Source organism: Drosophila navojoa, chromosome 2, assembly GCF_054131105.1.
Source record: "Drosophila navojoa isolate 15081-1374.11 chromosome 2, UAZ_NAV_1.0, whole genome shotgun sequence".
Taxonomy (NCBI): domain Eukaryota; kingdom Metazoa; phylum Arthropoda; class Insecta; order Diptera; family Drosophilidae; genus Drosophila; species Drosophila navojoa.
In genome coordinates, this window is record NC_142890.1 from 19,010,580 (window position 1) to 19,031,376 (window position 20,797).

General features: G+C 45.2%; 7 protein-coding genes across 7 annotated transcripts; 4 read left to right on the top strand and 3 right to left on the bottom strand.

Annotated features, from left to right (window-relative positions):
- The first annotated feature begins 418 nt into the window (after positions 1-418).
- Positions 419-1,866, top strand: LOC149092223 (uncharacterized). The gene is made up of 2 exons (XM_089256386.1): positions 419-1,523; positions 1,599-1,866. Exons 1-2 carry the CDS (start codon positions 458-460, stop codon positions 1,772-1,774), a joined length of 1,242 nt encoding a protein of 413 aa, XP_089112512.1. The 5' UTR covers positions 419-457; the 3' UTR covers positions 1,775-1,866.
- Positions 1,867-2,258: 392 nt separating this feature from the next.
- Positions 2,259-3,788, bottom strand: LOC108659904 (uncharacterized). Its single transcript, XM_018113068.3, has 3 exons — positions 3,164-3,788; positions 2,577-3,105; positions 2,259-2,510 (listed from the first exon to the last, which is right to left on the bottom strand). Exons 1-3 carry the CDS (start codon positions 3,716-3,718, stop codon positions 2,335-2,337), a joined length of 1,260 nt encoding a protein of 419 aa, XP_017968557.1. The 5' UTR covers positions 3,719-3,788; the 3' UTR covers positions 2,259-2,334.
- A 713-nt stretch (positions 3,789-4,501) lies between these two features.
- Positions 4,502-6,786, top strand: Vps33B (vacuolar protein sorting 33B). The gene is made up of 4 exons (XM_018113067.3): positions 4,502-4,675; positions 4,740-4,840; positions 4,898-5,225; positions 5,282-6,786. The coding sequence occupies exons 1-4, from the start codon at positions 4,619-4,621 to the stop codon at positions 6,722-6,724; spliced, it is 1,929 nt and encodes a 642-aa protein (XP_017968556.3). The 5' UTR covers positions 4,502-4,618; the 3' UTR covers positions 6,725-6,786.
- LOC108659905 (uncharacterized) lies at positions 6,736-8,041 on the bottom strand. The gene has a single exon (XM_018113069.3). The coding sequence runs from the start codon at positions 7,964-7,966 to the stop codon at positions 6,890-6,892; it is 1,077 nt and encodes a 358-aa protein (XP_017968558.3). The 5' UTR covers positions 7,967-8,041; the 3' UTR covers positions 6,736-6,889.
- Positions 8,042-8,138: 97 nt separating this feature from the next.
- On the top strand, positions 8,139-9,024 carry MED28 (mediator complex subunit 28). Its single transcript, XM_018113070.3, has one exon. It carries the CDS (start codon positions 8,373-8,375, stop codon positions 8,931-8,933), a length of 561 nt encoding a protein of 186 aa, XP_017968559.1. The 5' UTR covers positions 8,139-8,372; the 3' UTR covers positions 8,934-9,024.
- Positions 9,025-9,376: 352 nt separating this feature from the next.
- On the bottom strand, positions 9,377-14,694 carry XNP (ATRX chromatin remodeler XNP). The gene is made up of 4 exons (XM_018113066.3): positions 14,469-14,694; positions 11,787-14,026; positions 10,733-11,620; positions 9,377-10,680 (listed from the first exon to the last, which is right to left on the bottom strand). Exons 2-4 carry the CDS (start codon positions 13,972-13,974, stop codon positions 9,599-9,601), a joined length of 4,158 nt encoding a protein of 1,385 aa, XP_017968555.1. The 5' UTR covers positions 13,975-14,026; positions 14,469-14,694; the 3' UTR covers positions 9,377-9,598.
- A 355-nt stretch (positions 14,695-15,049) lies between these two features.
- Positions 15,050-20,770, top strand: LOC108658968 (uncharacterized). The gene is made up of 4 exons (XM_018111653.3): positions 15,050-16,490; positions 16,640-19,175; positions 19,245-19,972; positions 20,039-20,770. The coding sequence occupies exons 1-4, from the start codon at positions 15,333-15,335 to the stop codon at positions 20,576-20,578; spliced, it is 4,962 nt and encodes a 1,653-aa protein (XP_017967142.1). The 5' UTR covers positions 15,050-15,332; the 3' UTR covers positions 20,579-20,770.
- Positions 20,771-20,797: the final 27 nt, after the last annotated feature.

Genomic DNA, 20,797 nt, shown 5'->3' on the forward strand with positions numbered 1-20,797 from the left:
AGAATTCTATTTGTTGTTTTTCTATTGTTTGTTTTTACCTTGAATTATGCATATTTAAACGTGTTGAGCATTATAAAGAAAAAATATATTAAGCTTATTTATAAATAAAGGTTGTTAGAATTGTGAAATGGCCTTTTTCGTTTCAGAATTTGATCTTATCTACATATTTCAGTTATCTATATATTGCAGTTATCTGTAAGTGCATATTGGACTATTATCAGTTTTAATATAGGACTTACTAATTATAAAAATTAATTTATATAACTTGGGTTCACAGTATGACAAACATTTATTAATTAAATAACTGATAAGAGTTATATGATTACATGAGCATTTGTAATTAGCCTAATCATGCACACAATATGATTTAGTTTGAAAGCCCTGAAAAGCATTCTTAATAGAAATATTTAGTTTCAGTTTTAGTTCGCACTTAAAAGCGCTGCTAGAGGCTTGGGAAATGCCGACCGAGAGCGAGTGCTACGACTCGGACGAGTTGGATGTGCCCCAGTGGCTGAACGACCATTTCTTCAGAGAGATCTTGGCTGAGCATTTCAAGATACCTGAATTGAAAGTCGTCGATGTAAATTTCTTGCCAGCCTGTGCCAAGGGAGATCATTGCTTGAGTGCGATGTTTCGCGCCGTCGTTGAATATGAAACAACAAAGAATAATAATGCATCAAGGATATCCCTGATAATCAAGACAATGCCCGAACAGGAGGGTCCGGCGAAAGAGCTATTAGACGAATCGCACATCTTTAAGACGGAGATTGAAGTATACACCAAGGTTCTGCCCAAGCTCGAGGAAATATTGCGAGAGGTGGGTGATGATACCACATTTGGTGCTTCCTGTATCTATCATAGCTTGAAGCCGCATCAAGTTATGGTGTTTGAGGATCTGTTACCACTGGGCTACGCCATCGTTCGAAGATTTGCCAATGCAGAGGAGCTCCAAGCAGCGCTAACAAAGCTGGCCAAGTGGCACGCAGTTAGCTTCAAGTTGCTTAAGGAACAAACTAAGCTGTTCGATCATCTGCAGTATGACATTAGCACACTCCCGAACATTTTAAAGCAAGCGCACATTACGCAAGCCTTGGGTCACTTTTTAAATATGCTTGACAATGTGGAGAGCTTGAAACCTTATCGAAAATACTTTGAGCAAATGCACAAGAAAGGAAACCTCATCCAGAACTGGGTGAACATTCTACGCGAATACCGCGACAATCGCCAAGAAAACGGTTACTATGTGCTCTGCCATGGAGATTTTCATCTGCGTAATATAATGTTCAGAGGCGTCGAGTGTTTGCTAATTGATTTCCAGATGACCCACGTGGGACATATGACCAACGACATAATATACGCTATGTATGCGCTGTTCGATGTGGAGATACGTAGAGAGAGATCGGATGAATTGATTAACAACTATTTCCAAACGTTCTTGAATACCCTAAAGCAGATCGGCTACCAGTACAGGCTACCCAACTTGATTGAGTTTCGGCGACAAATGTTTGAAAAAAGAGATCATGGTAGGAGTATATGAATATTATTCTATCCTTATTAGAAAGCCAAAAGTATTAACCTATTATTTTTTATTTTTCAAGACTTTCTGCTAATTATTGCATTTCTGCCTTTAATTAAACATTTTCGCAATGGCTCCGAGGACATAGTAGATGATGATCAGAAGCTTAGTCAGCTCTACTTTCAAAAGGAATACCTGGACGATCTGGAAGAAATGCTTCCGCGCATGTTGCACCTAGGCTACTTTGAAGAGACTTAAAGCATTTTTAGACATATACAGGTGCATAATGTATATGTATAGCAATTAATATACCCTTAATCTTTTATATTGTAAATGCAATTTGAAAATAATCTTTTCATTGCGTTTTCTTCTTATCTCTAAATACATACATGTATGTCTGGCTGCTGAGTGACTCGTCATCGAATATTATTAATTTCAGCACAAGGTGTTCAATTCAATTTAGTCATAGATTATTCCATTCATTAAAACGATTTACGTAAGAAGCAAAAAGCATAATCTCTTTTTGCTACAAACGTATTTTATCTTGATATTCTAGATAAGTCTTTCCAGTTTATAGATATGATAAGAAACTAAGTCTAATCTATACCCATAGCAAATAGCAAACGTATAACACCTTGACTTTTAAGATGTATTTTCAAGTAAATTTAACTTATTTAAAAATTTTTTTTTCTATTCTTTTTACAAGATTTTTTGGTTATAAGATAAGATAGGAAACAAATAATTTTAATTATGTTATAATCATTATTTATGACATTTAGACAATAGGCTAGATATAATGTTTATACATGTCATCAAAATCAGTCAAAATAGCCAAATTTTTCAAATTTGGCTAGCAAAAACTTGACATCTTCAATATAGGTATCCTGGACAAATAGCTTCTTGCGCACATCATTTTGTTGCAGAGCCTCACTAATATCCACGTTTGCTCTAACGCCATGCATTAGGGGTAAAAAAGCGGATATGAGAAACAAATCTGCAACGATAGAAAAAACTCATTTATTAAAAATATTTTAATTTTCACTTTGAGACCAAAACATACCGTAGAAATTGTGACGTGTCATTTGCCTCTGAAACTCCACGAAATTCGGAAGTTCTCCTTTGTATCCAATTTGTTTCAGGGTTTGAGCAAAAGTTGAGAAATAAAATCCAATTAACTCCTCTAAATTGTGCTGACGATTCTCTGGCGACAACAGCATATAAGTCGCATAGATCAAGTCGATGGTTATGGGACAGATGTTGCATATTTGGTAATCGATCAACATGCAATCCTCAAAGCTTTGATCCAATGTATTGTGCTTGAACATCATGTTACGCAGATGAAAATCGCCGTGGCATAGTACATAGTACCCATTGGGTTGTTTATTTCTTCGATACTCCTCCATAATATCAACGAAAAGATCCATATAGGTGTTCGCTTTATTCCTAAAATACGACCTGTACTTAGCAAACTCTGGCTTAGAATCGAGCAGTTCCAGGAAATTGGTCAGACCCGTTGTGATAAACGGATCATTCAATATATTTGGCATTTCGCAAATGCCATATTGGAACTCTTTCAGAAAATCAGGAGTCTGGGGTAAAATACATAGATGATTATCATTTGTTTTTCAGCACGCCTGGTTGACTCACCTCCTTTAACGTCTTAAAGCTAACTGCATGCAATTTAGCGAGCTTCGTAAATGCGCCCTTCATTTCCTCGACCGTTGCTTCGCGATCGCGTATAACAGTATAGCCCTGCGGTACCAAATCCTCAAAAATCATTACCTCGCGTGGCTCTAAGCTGTGATAGATACAGAGCGCACCAAGTCGACTGTCATCGCCAGACTCCTTGAGAATCTGCTCGAATCTGGGCAGCACCTTGGTATACATGCCTATCTCGGTCTTAAAAAGAGGGGAGTCCTTAAGCATTTCCTTCTTGTGTCCCTCAGCTTCGGGCATTGTCTTGATGATCAGGGACTTGGAATGGTCTCCGCTTTGTGTGGTATACGCTACGTTACCCCGAAACATAACGCTTGCATAGTGATCACCCTTTGCACTCGCGGGAGAAAGTTTTACACTAATTACTTTCAGTTCGGGAGCCTTTTCATATTGACTCAGCGCTTTCTCCAAGAACTGCGCATTTAACCAGCCGGGCGCTACCAACTCATCGGCATTGGCGTCAATATTCTCGTTTGTAGATGTCATTTAATTTGCAATGTAACTATCCAACAATTAAGAATCCAAAGCGAACGAAACCACGAATCAACTGAGACTGAACTTCCGCATAGCAAACAAGGCTATTTAAACGATTCAGCCAAAAGCTTTCTTTGTCCACCATATCTTGCATATGATGAATTAATCGCATTTTTGCTATATAATTTGAAATTGCACTGAGTCTCCATATATCCAAACACAAAATATATACAAAATAAATATGAAATGTGACCCAAGCTCCAGCATAAATATGAGTGAGTATCTTGAGCTGAATACATTTTTCAAAGCAGATATTTAATTGTATGAGCAATAGTTATAATATTGAAAAATACTAATACTTATCATTACATTATATTATATATTTATATTTTTGTTTCCTAATTGAATTTTATATTTTTACTAATTCAAGTACATTATTAAATACATAGACAATTTTATAGAGTATATTCATTACAAACAACTTGAAAGCACTTTATAGCTGTGTGTTGATAAGATAAACTAGAAAGATTTCAAGTACCTGACCTAGCGCTATAATTTATTCTTGACTCTAAAGCTCTTTATTTAGTTCTGTTACAAGCTTTTCACAAATATTTGAAAAGTTTCAAAGCTTAAAGGGTTAGCGAAAAAGTAATTTCATGATTTTCTAAAATTAAGCAATTCAAGTACCTTATAATAAAAGGTAATACCATATGTCTTCCGTGTATAAAATTTTTATATGGTAAGACAGCTATGCCAGAAAGTTATAAAAATCTTTAAAAAAAAACAGAGCCGTCAATTATATTTTATAAACGTTCTTTAAACAAATTAACGCCTTATCGCAAATTGTTATCGGTCCGATTCAACTATCGATAAGCAGAAAGTGCTAAAGGTATCGCAGACATATTCTCTCAAATGGATGTTACATTGGAGAAGAAACTGCAAGGATTTCAACTGGTAGCGCAGGAAAAGGTTTGTGTTCCATTAATTTATTAGTAAAAACCTGAAAAAATAGATTATTGTGTGGTCGCTGCAGTTGCAGGCTATATTATGTTCCATACCGGGCAAGAAAGAGCTCATCTTAGAGCCAGAACTGATCAAGCCGCTGGAGCACGTATGCACCGCTTCCTGGCTGAAGTGAGTATGTCCGCAAGAAACACTAAGCAGCTGTCGTCAATACCTCACTTTCTACAGGTTGAAGGGAATCCAACGCATTTACAAGCACGATGCGAAACAACGTCTGCCCCGCGACGACGACCAGGTGCACATTTATATGATTCGTAGTCTACTGGGCACCTACCAAACGCTGCTCCGGCAACTGCAGCCACTGGCGATGCAGATATCTAGTGAGTCACCGGACTTGGAATTGCGTGCATATCACATAATTTGCGTGCCCAGCTGCTATGGTTATTTCCATGCGCTGCTCGAGCAGGCGGGATTGTGTGGTCTGGTGCAGCTGCATCATTACAATTGGGATTTTATATATTTGGACCAAGGCGTGCTTAGCCTAGAGCTACCGAATGTGAGTAGAGCCACTAACTATCAACCAAATAATAATTCCAATTCCCATCCGCCCAGCTCTACGAGTGCCTGTATCTGCAAGGCAACAGTTCTGCGTTGCCCGCGATGGCGCAAAGCTTGCGTCTGTTGCAAATGATTTGCGGTCAACCTGCTGTGACGCTCACATTTGGCAATCACTCGGCGCAACTAATGCATTTGCTGCAGGCGCTGGGCACAGTTCCTCAGCCTCCCAACCCACCAGATTTTGGCGCCTGGCTAATAATGGACAGAGATAAGGACTACGTATCGACATTGCTAACGCCTGCCATTTATGCTGGCCTGCTTTTGGAGGTGTTCCAGCTGCGCGCCGGCGAAATTGTCGTCGACAATGCCAACAACAAAATACGCACCCAAAAATTGCACCTGCTCCAGGGAAAAACTGAATATGCCACCAATCAAGGCAAGCCCAGTTGCATCCGTCTCAACTCCGCCTGTGATGAGATCTACGGCGACAATCGATACAAACATTTTGCGCAAGCTAGCAGCCTGGTGCGCGCCCAAGTGAAGGCATTGGGGCTAGAGTTGCAGAAGCTCAACGACATGCAGCTGGAGGAAATGCACGACTATGTGGCACGTAAACTGCCCAAGCTAACGGAGCTGAAGGCCAAAGTATTGCGTCATCTGAACGCCTCTGAGATAGTCATACAAATGCTGGGCAATTTCCGCCGGCTTCAAACGCTTGAAGAGGACATCCTCAATAATGTGTCACGCAAACGTTTGCTCACCGAGATCGACGAATTGCTGACAACGGACGGACAGCGTTTCAACACATTGCGCTTGCTCTGCCTGCTGCATTTATGCGCAGGCGTTGCGCCCGAGGAACTGCAAAGCTTTGCTCGGAATTATTGCAACATGTTTGGCCATCGAGAGCTGTGCGTGTTCCAGCAGCTGGCACAGGCTGGCCTGTTGCCGGTACTTCAGCCAGAACGCAAGACATCTGCCAAACTGTTGTCCAATTTGCCACTGCCCAAGTTTCAACAAACCGAATTTCAAGCCAATGCCAACCGCCTGAAACTGTTGACCTCTTGTGCGGACTCGGAGCAGCCGGCAGCGGCTGGCAGTGCCAGTGGTCATCCAGCTATCAAGTCCTGTCCCAGCTTTGTATTCAATGGAATGTACATACCGCTCGCAGCACAGCTCTGCTCCATGCTCCTCAATGCTACCAGCAGTGAGCAGTTGGCCACAAAGCTGGCCATGATCGAAGGTCTACAGGTGCACGTGGGCGCACAAGCTAGCACTCCCAAGGCCTATGCGGCACATTTAAAAACAGCATCAACCGAAAATGCAGATGTCTTTCCTCTGCGCCTGCGCAACTTATTTGTCTTTGTGGTAGGAGGCGCCAATTATGCGGAAATTGCAGCCTGTGATTTTGTGAGCAAACTAACTGGCGCCCAAATAACTGTTGCCTCGGATACACTACTAGCGGGAAGCGATCTTATCGCTGCTGCATTCAATCACTGAATCTACAACAATCAAAGTTTATATGTTTATATTTTTGTAGTAAAACGTTTCACTTATTATAACTCCTCATTATATTACTTATCCTTAGGACACAAATGGCCTATGTAACAAAACTCAATAGTTCCTCTAATAAGGGGATATTTTATATATCATTTGTTTTTTTTTTTATCGCTTTCCGCCCGTCATGCCAGGCACTCGATAAAGAAACTCCCCATCATCATCGTAGTAGGCATCCTCTATGCGATATGTAGCTCCTTCCCGATATAATTTGCGTGGTATAACTATGCGATCCTTCACTTTGCTCATCTCATATTTACGCTGATCCTCAACACTGACCACAATTTCAGTGCGCTCAAATTTCTGCACAAAACTAGGTAGCACGCCCGTACCGCTGGGATTTGGCAGCGGTTGCTCCAACATAAGTTTCTTTTGCTCCTCCTGGGGCACTAGCCGTGACTCTCTTAGCTCCTGTAAGCGCATATTGCGCTTGTCTTTTACTTTGTCCAGCAGAAAAGTTTCGTCCTCGGCTTCAGAGGGAGGCATTATCCTAGTCTCTAGTTGCTGGGTAGGTTTCCCCGTTGTAAGCTGCTTGTTGGGTTTGTTGCCGAGCAAGGCGCGAAATTCTGTTGTTTCGGGTACTGGTAGCTCCGGCCGCGTCGGCCACTGCTCTGGAGACAACTGTTGGAGATCTTGTCGTTGCCGTTCTGCAAATTTTTGCAGATGCTGCAGCAGCTCAGCCGGCAAATCGGTGCATTTACCAGAACGAAGTCTTGACCAATTGTTCATGACGCTGGCATCATGGGAGCGTATGCGTTCCACACTCTGTGGCCGCCATTTGGAGCGCAACACTTTCTGTACAATGTCAGGAGTAGCCGGAAAACTCTCAGCCAGCCGCTCAACGCTCCATTCCTCTGGATCGCGGTCGTGCAATAGACGCATTTGCTCCTTTTCTGCATACAACAAGAAATTTGGGAGCTTGGCATCGCGGAAATATTTGTGTTTAATCATAAACTGGCGCACACGATCTCGATGCTGCTGCTGCTGTGCCTCGTATTGACGATGTGTCTGGTGTGACGACATAAAATCCGCTTCATTGTCGGCATAATCCTCACTCACTTCGGCCGCATTTTGTTGCAAATCTTGCAACTGATATGCCATGCCAGGATTGGCACGGCGTGGTACGCGAGCTAAAAGTCCCCATTGGGCTGTGTACAAGCTCCTTATTATAAGATGTGCTCTCATTTTTCTCTTAGTAGAAATCCGGATATTAATATAGCAGCTAAGATATTATGGTAACAGGCTGATTGCGATATAATATCGATTTATCTATATTTATCGATTAGCACACAGCTGTTTTTCTACTGTCTAATTTCACTTATAGCATAGCAAAATATTTACGAACTAAACGGTCTGCACAACTTTGTCAAACAATTCCAATTCCCGAAATATTGCTTTTTAGACAGAAAAGTATTAATTCGGCATGTTTTTCTTCTATAAGCAGTGATGCCGTATCAATGAATTATTTTCCGGTATTTTTTAGTACTCACTGGACCGCTTTATTTTGCAACCGCTGAATAATTGTTTACATCGAAGTAAAAACACATTATACTTTTAAATAAAAAGTAAATCTACGAAATAAAGAAGAAATATGTCTACGCCCAATAACGAAAATGGTAGCGGCAATTTAATGGACGAATTTGAAGAAGCGTTTCAGTCCTGTCTGCTTTCGCTAACCAAACAAGAGCCCAACTCCGGTACTAACAAAGAGGAAATTGAGTTGGAAGTGCAAAAGACAACAAATCGCTTTATTGATGTGGCTCGTCAAATGGAAGCATTTTTTCTGCAAAAGCGATTTCTTGTCTCCACGCTAAAGCCGTATATGCTTATCAAGGATGAGAATCAAGATCTGAGTATTGAGATACAACGTAAGGAGACGCTGCTGCAGAAGCATTATAATCGGTTGGAGGAGTGGAAGGCTTGTTTATCCGACATACAACAAAGTGTGCACACACGTCCTGGCCCTGCTATGATGCCAGGCCCTTGTCCCGGCGGTATGCCACCTCTAGGTGGACCGGGCCCACGTCCCGGCCTAATGAGCGGTATGCAACCGGGCGGTATGCCATCCGGTCAAATGCCTGGAAGCCAGCAGCATTTATTGCAGGCACAACAAATGCAAATGCGTATGATGGGCAAGCTACCACCTAAGTGATTATTATTAATATACATACATATGTAGAATATAATTTACGGATTAAGTCATACAAATCTTTAATAAATAACACCCGAAACTGATGAATCCAGCATTTCGGTCTAAACAATGTCTTCTTTAGAATTAATTAAAAAACGCAATTATTTATTTATCGTATTCTGTGCCATTTATTGTTTTTTTATTTTACTGCGTGTGTAGTTAAATTTTGTAGACCTTAGCAAAGATCGCGTATAATAGCTAATATATCTATGTGTGTAACTCATTAAATGTTTGCTCGCTTATGTGTATGTGTGTGAGTGTGTTTGTGTGTATATATGTGTATGTGAATTGGTATCGATATCTAATGTATATCTAAATGTATTAGGACAGTTTCGAGCTTAACTGAGGCATAAAAACTATATAAACGTAGGCTTGGGCTATATTCATGAATGCATGAAAACAAATTCTTATTTTTGTTTTGTTTTTGTTCTCAATATGAAAATAAAGACGTCAATTAACTAACATTAAATCGTATCGAAAAAAATAATCAACATATGTATAAAATGTTGGATTGGGGACAGAACGCCAACCAATTGATGTAGCAATCGGCATCCCCATTCTACCTTCCTCCACAACGCGAGTCGAATTGTATGTGTTAATATGATTGGACTTCGTGAGGATGCAATCTAGTCAATCTCGTATACCTTGTCCGCTTCAAATCCTGGGGGATTGGCATTGGGTGGCGCAGGTATAGCGCCACCAGCTGGCTGTCCAGTTGCTTGAGTATAGCCCGCTGCCGATGGGTTTTGGTTAGCGTAGAGCAAGGGATTCATATACATGCCGCTGGGGTGCACAATGTGCGTATGCAGCTGTAAGAGATCCTTGTACATGGTTGGATCCCCGTTGTTCATCTCATTGTATAACTGCTGCAAATAGCTTGGCACCAGTTGTATGACTTGATTCTGTGTTAGCTCCGGATGATCTTTAGATATCTTCATGTTGAGTAACTGCAATAAAATATCCGAACGGAATCCAAATATTTTATTGGATGTAACGCTGCCCGACGCATTGCCAAATTGATTGGCCATCTGGACGCCAAAAGCATTGCGATCATAGCTCATATATTGAGATGCCTGCACGGCGCGCGTCTTCTCCGCCTCATATTCGGCCCATGCGGACTTACGCTCCTCTTCAGTTAGGTTCTCGTGCTCCTCCTGCTCCAGCAGTGAGTCGTGCTCATGGTACTTAAATATCAATTTCTCATGCTCGGTCAACAGCTCAGCAAACAGACGATCCTTGGGCAGCAGCGGCATCTCACGCTCAGTGCTCGGCTTGAGCTCATAAGTGTACAATTCCATTAGATCCGTTTGATTGTAATGCCTTGAGATCTGTTGTTCGTCAATAACACGCTTGGCCGTTGCCTGCTTGGCCACCTGACGTTCATAAACCTTCTGCTCCATGGTACCCATGGCTATCAAGCGGTATATATAGCACGGTTTCACCTGCCCAAAGCGATATACACGAAAGATGCTCTGCGTGTCGTGCGATGGATTCCATGAGACATCGAATATGACCACCCGATTAGCGGCCACCAAATTGATGCCCAATCCACCGGCACGTGTTGAGATGAGAAAGAGACGGGCACGTAAATTGCTGGCATTATTAAATTTCTTGCACATAGATTCACGCTGCTCCACACTGCAAGACCCATCCAAACGGAAATAATCCTCGCCAGGTGTCCAGCAGCCCTTAAAGTTTCCAACATCACCTAAAATAGAATTGTTAGCTTGGGAATGAGGAGAAAAAAACGAAAGACTAACCTTCAAATTCATAGCCCTTAGTATTGCTGTCCACCAATGAGAGGAAATGTTCAATGACATCCAGAGATTGTAGAGACTGGGAGAAGACGAGGAGCTTGTCACCAATCGCTTCACACTGCTGCAATAAACGCAACAGAATTAGCAGCTTGGGGGAATGATTGACATTGTTTAGCTCCCTCTCTTCAACGAAGGGCTTCCACCATTCGGAGGGATCATCCTTCTGAGCAGCTGCACCGCCACCGATAGCCTCCACATCCGAATCGCTATCAACCAAGCCAGAGCGCACACCGTTGCGTGTCTTACGACCCTTTACTTTACTGCCGCCCGCGGCATCTGAGCTGACCATGGTTAAGCTAGCATCTGACTTGAACGATTCAGCACTTTCTGATGAATTGGACGCTACATCTTCCTCCTCGGAATCATCACAGATGAAGCCTTCCATCTCATCCGAATCGTCGTTGCTAAGCAAACGTTTTGCGATAACATTATCGCTATTTACGCGCAGATTCATAGGATGTGTCCAGATGCGACGCAAGTCCTGGAAGTCTTGAAACAGACGTGCTCCCTTGCCGCAAATATCGGAGCTACCCTGATCCCGATGCGTTGTCATATAGTAGCCATACAACTGCTGTTGCAGTTCAGAAAGTGTCGTATATACGACGTACTCATGTTTCGGCGGTAAATAAGGCGCCAACACAGAGTAATCTCGACGTTGAATACAGCCCTCAAGCAGCTTGTGCAGGATATGCGAACGATGTTTCATCAATCGCAAATCGCGCTCCGTAGAGTCTGTGTACTGGCCATTGCTAATCGGGTTAACAAAACGATTCATGTATTCCTTATATGTTCCCAACAAATTTGGCTTCACAAACTGAATCATACAATAATCTAAATAAAATGAAATTAATAAACAAGTTAAGAATATCAATAGGAGTTGAAGATTATCAGCGCAAATATTGTATAATTTACTAGTAGAAGTCCTGACGAAACTGTAGTACAAATAGTAGTTATAGTAATAGTTGAAGTAATTGAAGTAACATGTGCAGTTACTTACATTCTTTGAGATTGTTTTGGAGAGGCGTGCCGGTGAGCACAATACGGCGCTTGGTCCGCATGCGGGTGACCGCCTTGCTAATGGATGTCTTCTCATTTTTTAGCAAATGTCCCTCGTCGCAGACCACTAGGTCGGGCCCTGGGTCGACGAGTGCTCGCTGCAGTTGCTCACGCTGTTTTTTGCGCAAGCCCTTGGCCTTCTCGTTGGCCAATATGCGATACATATCGTAGCCCAGTATACAGACTCCGCCCTCTTCGAACCATTCGTTCAGCTTGAAGATGCGAGTCGGCTTGTCCTTGTAGCGTGAAATGTCATAGACCTCGATATCGCGACGATGGGCGAAAGACATCCAATGGACAAACTCACGGGCCCAGTTATTAACGGTGCTCAACGGGGAGATGATCAGCACACGCTCAACGCCAGTGCGTCGCGTGTTGACGAGCAGCGTGTGGGACAGTGTGACCACCTGCAGGGTTTTGCCCAGACCCATGCAATGGGCCAAGATGCACCCAGAACCGGGCTTTTGCTCGCTTTCTTTGAGCGTCTCAAAGCAGGCATCCCACATGAATTTCACGCCCGCTACCTGGTGAGGCTTTAGCTTTTTGAGCAGTCCCTTGTCCACCTGGAGCAGCGCCTTCTTGGACTCCTCATCAAAGTCCAGGACCAATTCGCTAATTTCAACGCTTTCCGATTTCTCAAAGATGCGGTTATAGAGCTTTTGGCGCTCTTCGATGCGCTTCCGACGATCCTCTTCCTCTTTAGCCGCCTCCTTGGTGGTCAAATCCAAATCTTTAGTCTTAATTATTTTGCGTATATGCTTACGCTTGTTCTTGTTCTTCTCGTCGTCACCATCGTCGCTGTCGCCACTAGAGTTCTTTTTGATTCGTTTGCGTTTCTTTTTCTTCTTCTCCTCGGGCTCAAAGTCGGACGAGTCTTGCGCGGAGCCGTCATCTTTTTTGCCAAAATTACGACGCTTGCGTTGTGGCATCACCTCACTGGAACTGCTCTGGCCATCTTCGGCTTGTGCGCTAGCCTCCCCATCCTCATCGGAGTTACCTTTATTTTCCAGGTCTGATTCGGCTTGCTCCTCATCGGCCGTTTTGTAATCGGAATTATTATCGCTGGCCTTTCTATTCCGGCGATTGCGCTTCGAGGTGCTCGCCTGTTCCTGCTCGGAATCGCTGCTCATCTTGCGCTTTGCGTTCGCTTCCTTTTCAGCAGTTGTTGCTACAATCTCAGATGCTGCACCCTCTGACACTGCACGTTCCGATGCAGCACTCTCAGAGCCCGCACTTTCTGCAACTGCCGATAATGCAGCCCCCGTTGATCGAGGCGCTGCAGTGGGAAGCTTGATGCGCTTCAAACGCACCACACAGCGACGCACCTTGAACGTCGGCTCGTCGTTTGTCCCGCTATCGCTATCAATCAGCAGCTTAGAGAGCAAGCTCTGTTTGGTAGCTGGCGGGAGCTTCGAAGCCCGGTCTATGCTTCGATCTGAAGACGAGGATGTAATGCGCCTACTGCGTGTAGATTTTCTCGGAGATGCAATAATTTCGTCTTCGTCAGTTGATTCCTCGTTGTCGCTCAGTTCGATAATCGATACGTTTTTATTGCGAGTTTGTCGTGGCGGCAACACAGAGGCTGGCCTCAAATTAGAATTCGTTCTACTTGCTTGAACGGTTAGTTTGCCGGCGGCTGCGACGGCGGCGTTTCTAGTTGGTCTGGTGCTTGGACTACTGCTTGGGCTGGTGCTGATGGTGCTATTGCTCTTCTTGTTTGGTTGTGCTAGCAGTTTTTCCAGTGGCACAATACTTATTTTGAATGCTGGCTTCTCGTCTGCTGCGCTTTGATGGGCGTCTAGTGAATCGACTGCTGCTGTTTCTGTTGTTGCAGTAGGTTCGCTTTCGTTAATGCCATTACTTCTGCTGCCGGTTTTGTTGCTTGCTTCAGTATTTGCTGTTTTTGTTGAGTTCTCGTTGACATTTTTGCTTGTGTCACTTATCTCAGGTTGCTCTGTTTTTAAACTTTTTTTGCTCTTAATGTGTGCTTGATCACTGTTGTTGCCCTTGTCGTTGCTGCTAGCGCCGGTGTTGTTCCTGTTGCCGTTGCTGCTGCTGTTGTCAGCATCAAGTGGATTGATCAAAGTTGCAACAAATGTCTCGCGAGAGTCTGACTTTTCCTCTCCCATAGGTAACAGCGTTTACGAACTTCGGTGCGCTACGTCTCAAATGTCAAAAAAGCTATACCGTATAACAAAATAAATAAGTACAAAACAAAACAAAAAAACCAAAAAACAAAAAGAGAAGAAAATTGAGCAGAAATTAATTGTCTCTTTGTTGCAACTTTTTCTAGGCATACTAAAAATTCAGAGCTGCATTCGCAGCGGCGTTTTTGTTGCACTATGCTTCTTCTTTCTTCATTAACAATTTTCCCTTCTTTTCAATTTCGACATGCCCGTTTCGTTTGCTTTGGTATTTAAAAAACTTTTAAAAAGCTTATGCACTAAAGGTTGCACTAAAGTTCACTTTTACTGCGAATGCGACATTGTCTAACATTCAAAAATTGTTAATTTTTCAGCATTCCTCCGCCGCGCTTTTTGGCAGACGCGTACCGCACTCACACACACTTGACAATTCACACACACATGCGCTTAGATACAAACACATGCAATACGCCACTCACCTATTGCGAATTTTCATTTGCGTTTGAAATCCGCATTGCATTTTCAATTTTCACACCCCACATTTATAAGTTTTTTATAAATGTCTCTAAGAACAATTAAAAATGCTTAATATGATGTAGTAGCAATACACTGCCAACGCCGCCGCTAAAAATTTTATTTGCTGGTATACACAGCACACAAGCACACAGATGTTAATAATGGCAAAGGCAACTCTAGAGTCGACAGTAGAGATGGACCATATTATCTTACCTGTTACCTATTCACTTCGTGACTTTTAATCGCCAGCAATATAATACTTTTATTTTAGCTATAAACATTCATAATTAACAATTAATATTGTATTTAAAAAATTAAGTCTTATGTAAAACACTTCTCATAAATCACAAAGTCTACAAATCACAGCTTCAATATGATACATATAGAACAGTGTGTTGCACATATCTAATTCACTTCAATTCAAAAATGTAGTGCCTAAGGAACTTTTTAGATTTAGGATTACGCCTAAATTTGGTCGAATGTCAGTTGAATTTATTGCAATTTATGTCCATGTAGCAGCAGCTGTTTGTTTTTATTTCGGCAGTGCTGCCAGATCATAGATCAATTGTTGGGCCCTGCCAACACGTGCCGAAAATACGAAGCGCAGAAAAACACCAAAAAACACACACAGAAAACATGCTAACAGCCGAAGAAGCAAAAGTAATAAAAAAGAGGAAAACAAGCAGCAAATATGTTTGATATAACGAGGCAGCGGAAGAGACAAAAATTATAAATCAGTGTAGAGAAAAAATTTGCCCAGTGTGCGTATAGAAGCAAAGCTGCATTCATTAATTTCGTTAATACGACTAAAAAAATCCTAAGTAGCTATGAACAACAACAATAGCAACAATATAAGCAACAGCAGCATGCCATACCCGGAATCCGAAGAAGAGGAGGAGGAGCTCAGCGGGTCTTACAACATCAATGACAATGGTGGTCAGTTGAGCGACTGCAGCAGCAGTAACAGCAGCGCCGCCAGCAGCAGCGGAAAAACGGCAAGCAGTTCTAATAACAACTCTAGCGATGATGATGATGAAGATGATGATGATGACGCCACGGATCAGGATACGCGCACCGATACCGATTCGGATGATGCCACCACCACCCAATGCGATGAGCTGGAGCTGGCGCAATTTGACGATCGCCATGTATTTCGCTTGCCCCGCGGACTCTGTGAAAATGCGCGAATTTTCCATGAATTCTTTTCAGTGGAGACCTGGCAAATGCTTCCCAACAATATGCAGGCGCGCCTGCAGCCCCTGCTGCCTAGCTATGCAGGGTTTCTGGCGCCGGCGCAGGCGGCAGCAGAACAGCAGAGGACTCTGTTGCAACTATTCAATGGGGGCATCCAACGCTTCGGGCAGTCTCCATTGTTGCGGCTGCAACGGCAGTTAGAAGAAGGAAACCTACGTCCTGATGTGTTGCAACTGCGCCAAAGTATTCAGCGTTCACAAAAACGCGAGTGCCGCTTCCAGAAAGCCGAGCGTCTCAGTCGACTGGCCAAGGAGTTATTTCTTTCACGCGAGCAATTGCTGCAACAGGTTTATACCATGGCCCCACCTCCGACTGATGGTGACAACACATTTAAGGCCCAGCCACGACCTCGCAAACGTAAAACGCCCACGCTGTATAGAGAGAACAAGTTCTGCGTGGAGCGAGCACGTAAGCGGTACTGCCAGGAGCTCGTCCAGCTAACACGTGAATTGAACTTGCAGCCAGGCGACATCAGCGCTGACGAGCAGGACGAAGAAGCGGCCCAACTGGCAATCATTGCCGAGGAGCGCCAGCCGAAGGTAGAAACGAGTACGCGACCTTCAAATGCGGCGGACAAGAAATGCATTTACAGTACCTTCTTCAAACGCCGCCCCGGCGTAGAGGATGAGCAAGTGCTGCGCAACATGCAGTCGGACAAGATCCAGCCGCTTAACGAGAAGAACTTTAGAAAGTATTTACGCGACTATAAACGACGGAAACTCCAGCACCCGGTGAGTAAAGCCCACGAGAAATCGATAAAGAAGTTTGAATAGATGTCTGATGGTGATTTTGTCAATAGACTTATAGGAAAAATTACAAATTTTCATTCATAATTCATATTTAATAGAGCGAAAGTAAAACATGTTTATTTGTTTTTCAGCAATTACCTGACTTTGATACCGCTGACATACGATTGCGTGACATTTGCACACGCGCCCAGTTTGTGGGCAACTTTAAGCCAGGACGGAAGCCCAAGGCATTGACGGCGCGCCTCAACCAACAACAGGCGACTGAGCCTCCCGCACTGGTGCCTATTGGCGGCAAGGTCAAGCAAGTTGAGCCGGTAGCCGAGCTGCTCACCGATGAGCCACAGCAGCTTTATGGGCGCGCTGCCATCGAGCCGGATGAGGACGAGTTGGAGCAGGAATTGCAAGAACAGCCGGAGATAATAAAGCCAATGTCCAAGACGATGGCGCCGTCTACTGTGGCTGCACTTGCCCAGCAATTGCCAAAACTGGAGCCCATTGTGGCGCGTTCCGTATTCAGCAACAACTCTCCGCGAGCGCTAATCAAGGCGGGTGCCCATATCACTGGCAGTCCCACACGAGATCATACAACAGCAGCGATCTCACAGCGTTCGCATGGCTGTTACTTTTCGCTTTTGCGGGATCTGTTTGTGTCCACTCCGCAGCATCGTTTGACCTACCAGGAGCTGCAGTCGCAGCTGCAAAAGTGGCGCGCAGATCACTCTGCAGGTGGGCTGCCCGACTGGGTTCGTCTGCTGCCCAACGATTGGACGCAGTTACTGCAATCGGCTGTTAACTTCTTGTCGGGCGACTTTGCTGGGCTGCCTGCGGAATATGTGCCCTACATTGAGCACAAAACCCAGCTGAACATATATCAGTGGATTGGCGCTGGCCGCGACTCGGATGCGCGCCTGCAAACGCTCTGCCAGTATTGGTTGCAGCAATGTAAGGAGGATACAACGGCAATGGAACAGTTGCCGCTGCAGCAGCAGCAACAGCTGCAACTACAACAACAATTAAGTGCCGTTACTGCCGTCGAAGTGACGCCCACGCCACCGCCACGTTGCCCCACCAGTTGGGCGGTACGTGTGGCCACCCAATCGGAGATGCTAGAGTTCCAGCGACAGGAACGTTTGCGCTTCGACCAACCGCATCGCCCCTTCACATACCGCATGCACGGCTACGAGAGCGTCGTGGGTCCCGTGAAGGGCATTTATACGCAGAGCCTGGCCCTAAACAAGGCACGAGGTCATGCCGTCATGGTGGACGACAGGCCGCCATATGTGACCATCTTAACGCTGGTGCGCGATGCCACCGCGCGCTTGCCCAACGGTGAGGGCACTCGGTCAGAGATATCGGAGCTGCTGAAGTGCTCGCAGTTCATCAATCGTCAGGCGGCAGAGAATGTATTACAGACGATTGTAAGTGGGGCGCTGGATCGAATGCATGGTGGCCTGGATCCGTGTGTGCGCTATGATGCACGGCGCAAGATCTGGATCTATTTGCATCGCAATCGCAGCGAGGCGGACTTTGAGCGCATGCACCGCCAGAATCAGACGATTGTTAAGCAGAAACAGCAGCAGCGCAAGCACAATAAGCCAAAGAAGGATGAAGCGGTTGACCAGTGTCCACAGGAGCTGCCCGCCCTGGTGGCAGCTTCCACAGCCACAACAAATGCAACATCAACAGTGGCAACATCAACAGCGCCGAGTCCCACAGCTGTTATGATCAAGAAGCATGCGCAGTCACCATTGCAGGTGAAATTTCCGCCAGTTCCGCCTCTCAAATATCATGTACCGCCCGGCGGATCTGCGTCATCAGGTGGAAACGCTGTCATTTCCCCCCAACAGCTGGCGACAACACAGAAATCTCTGCTCAAGCCTACACAGCGCAGCGGCGTAGTGACGCTACTGGAAAGGTCGTCAGGATCTGGAACTGTTCAACTACTGAAAACCTCACCCAAAGCTCTCCAGCAGCAGCAGCAGCAGCAGCAGCAAGTGGTACAGAACAGTAGTCCCACGCGTAATACCACGCCCATACTGGTGTCCACGCCCAGCGGCTTACAAACTGTTCATGTGGCCGCCACGCCTAACAAGAAGGTGACCATCAAGAAGCCCATTGTCATCAATACGCCCACGCAAACCCAGTCACCAGCCACAGCAACTGCAGCTTCTTCAACGGGCAGCTTCATTTTGCCAATGGATCAACAGCAGCAACAAAACAATCAGCCTAACAAAGCTTCGCCTGCACGCCAACAAATGCCCAAAAATATTATACGCCTGTTGCCCGCTAGCGGTGGGGCTGGTCCAGCTGCTGGCAAACCCTCGGTTGTACAGCTGCCCGGAAATCCGACTGTGGTTAGGCCCACGCCACCGGTCCAAATACTTGGACCACGCATGCTCGCACAAACAACAGTTCGCCCACTGCAACAGAAGATCGGCGGTGTTTCCATTGTCAACAGCAAGACGGCAACGTCCGCCAGTGGCAGTACGATCACCAATGCCACATCTGGTGGCACGCAAACGGGCACGGGCACGGGCACCATTGTAAAGATGTCGCCGCAGGCGTTTGCCACTCTGCAGCAGCAGCAATTGAAGCAGAAGCAACAGCAGTCGCAGCAACCGCAGCAACAGCAGCAACAACAACAGCCGCAGCAGCGAATCCTCGTGGGTTAGTGCTTGAGACTTGGCCAATATTCCAATTCATAAATATGGTGCTAATTAACTGTCTTCTTTACAGGCAACACGGCAATATCATCGAACAAAAACATAGTGTTCCAGACGCTTCCAAAAGCGGCACCTAAAATACTCAGCACAGTGACTGGGCAGGCCAAGCCGTTGGCCACCGCGAATCTCTCGCCGCAGCAGCAGCGCATTGTATTGCAGAGCTTCAAGCAGCCGATATCTACAGCTGCAGCAGGAGGGGCTGGTGCTGCATCTGGAGCTGCCGTTGCTGTTGCCACGTCGCAGACAACAACGCGTATCATACGCACAAGTCCAGTGACAGCAACAACATCGCCTGGCACATCCACAGCAACGCAATCCGGTCACATAGTGACGCTGGAGAGTCTATTGCAGAAGCAAAATGCTGGCAAGCTCATACAGCTAGCGACAACGGCCACCGGTGGCAATGTCATAACGCTGACGCCCAACGCCCAGACCCAGACCCAGACCCAGCAGCAACAACAACAGCAGCAGCAGTTGACCACGACTAAGCAGCTGCCGGCAACGGCGCGCATTGTCACTGGCGGCCATGCGGCTATGGTGCCTAAAATCATAGGCAAGACGACAGTTATGTCCGGAAAGCCGCTGCTCCTGACCGCCAAGGCGCTGAAGCTGGGCGGCGCTGCAGTGGGTGGCACACAAACGAGTACGGCCACCACGCTGGCCACTGGCGGCGGTGTCGCTGGGCTGAAGACGGCGCAAAATATTGTGATTGGCGGGCAGACGGTGAAACTACAAGGAACGGTAAGCATACGGAATGCATTAGTGGGCTTTGGGACGCATCCATAACATATACATTCTCAATTGCAGACTATTCCTGCGCGAAATGCTTCAGGTGGACCCATGCAAACGGTCATCATGGGCAATCAGTTGATCCGCCTGGCCACCAGCAGCAACACGACCAGCATCAGCAACAGCAGCCAGCCCAGCACGTCCACCGCCATTGCCACTGCTCCCAAAACTCTGCTGATTGGCGCTGGTACGACACAGACTCTACGTCTGGGCAAGAATGTGCTACTCGCTACTAGCAGCAGTGGCAGCAATGTTAGCACCACATCAACGGTAGCCACAACCACCACAACTCCTGCCAATAATCTGGTATTCGCCGTACAAAACAATGGCGGCCAATTGTTCTTTACTCCCGGACTGCAGGGCGTCAATCTGAAGCCATTGTCCAGTATGAAGGTGATACCCATGTCCACGGCGTCAGCAACCGTCGGCGCCGGCAGTGGCGTTAAACTAAGCAATGTAACGACGGCAACTGTTGATGCGGTAGCTGGCAAAGCGTTAAACACAAAACTGTTGCCCGCCACTGTGCTGAAGACGGCCAGCGGAGGACATGGCAATTAAGTGAAAGGAGGCATGTGGCAGAGGCTTGTTAAAACTACGTTGTTTACATAACCAATTGTTTGGACTTTACATTTATCATTTATATACATATATATAATTATACATAGTAGCTAACATTATGTAATTTACGATTTTAAGCAAAAAGTTTAACATTACAAATTTTGCTTCGTATAATTATATGAGAATTCAGGAATTTGGGCATATGATTTGTATTTCGAA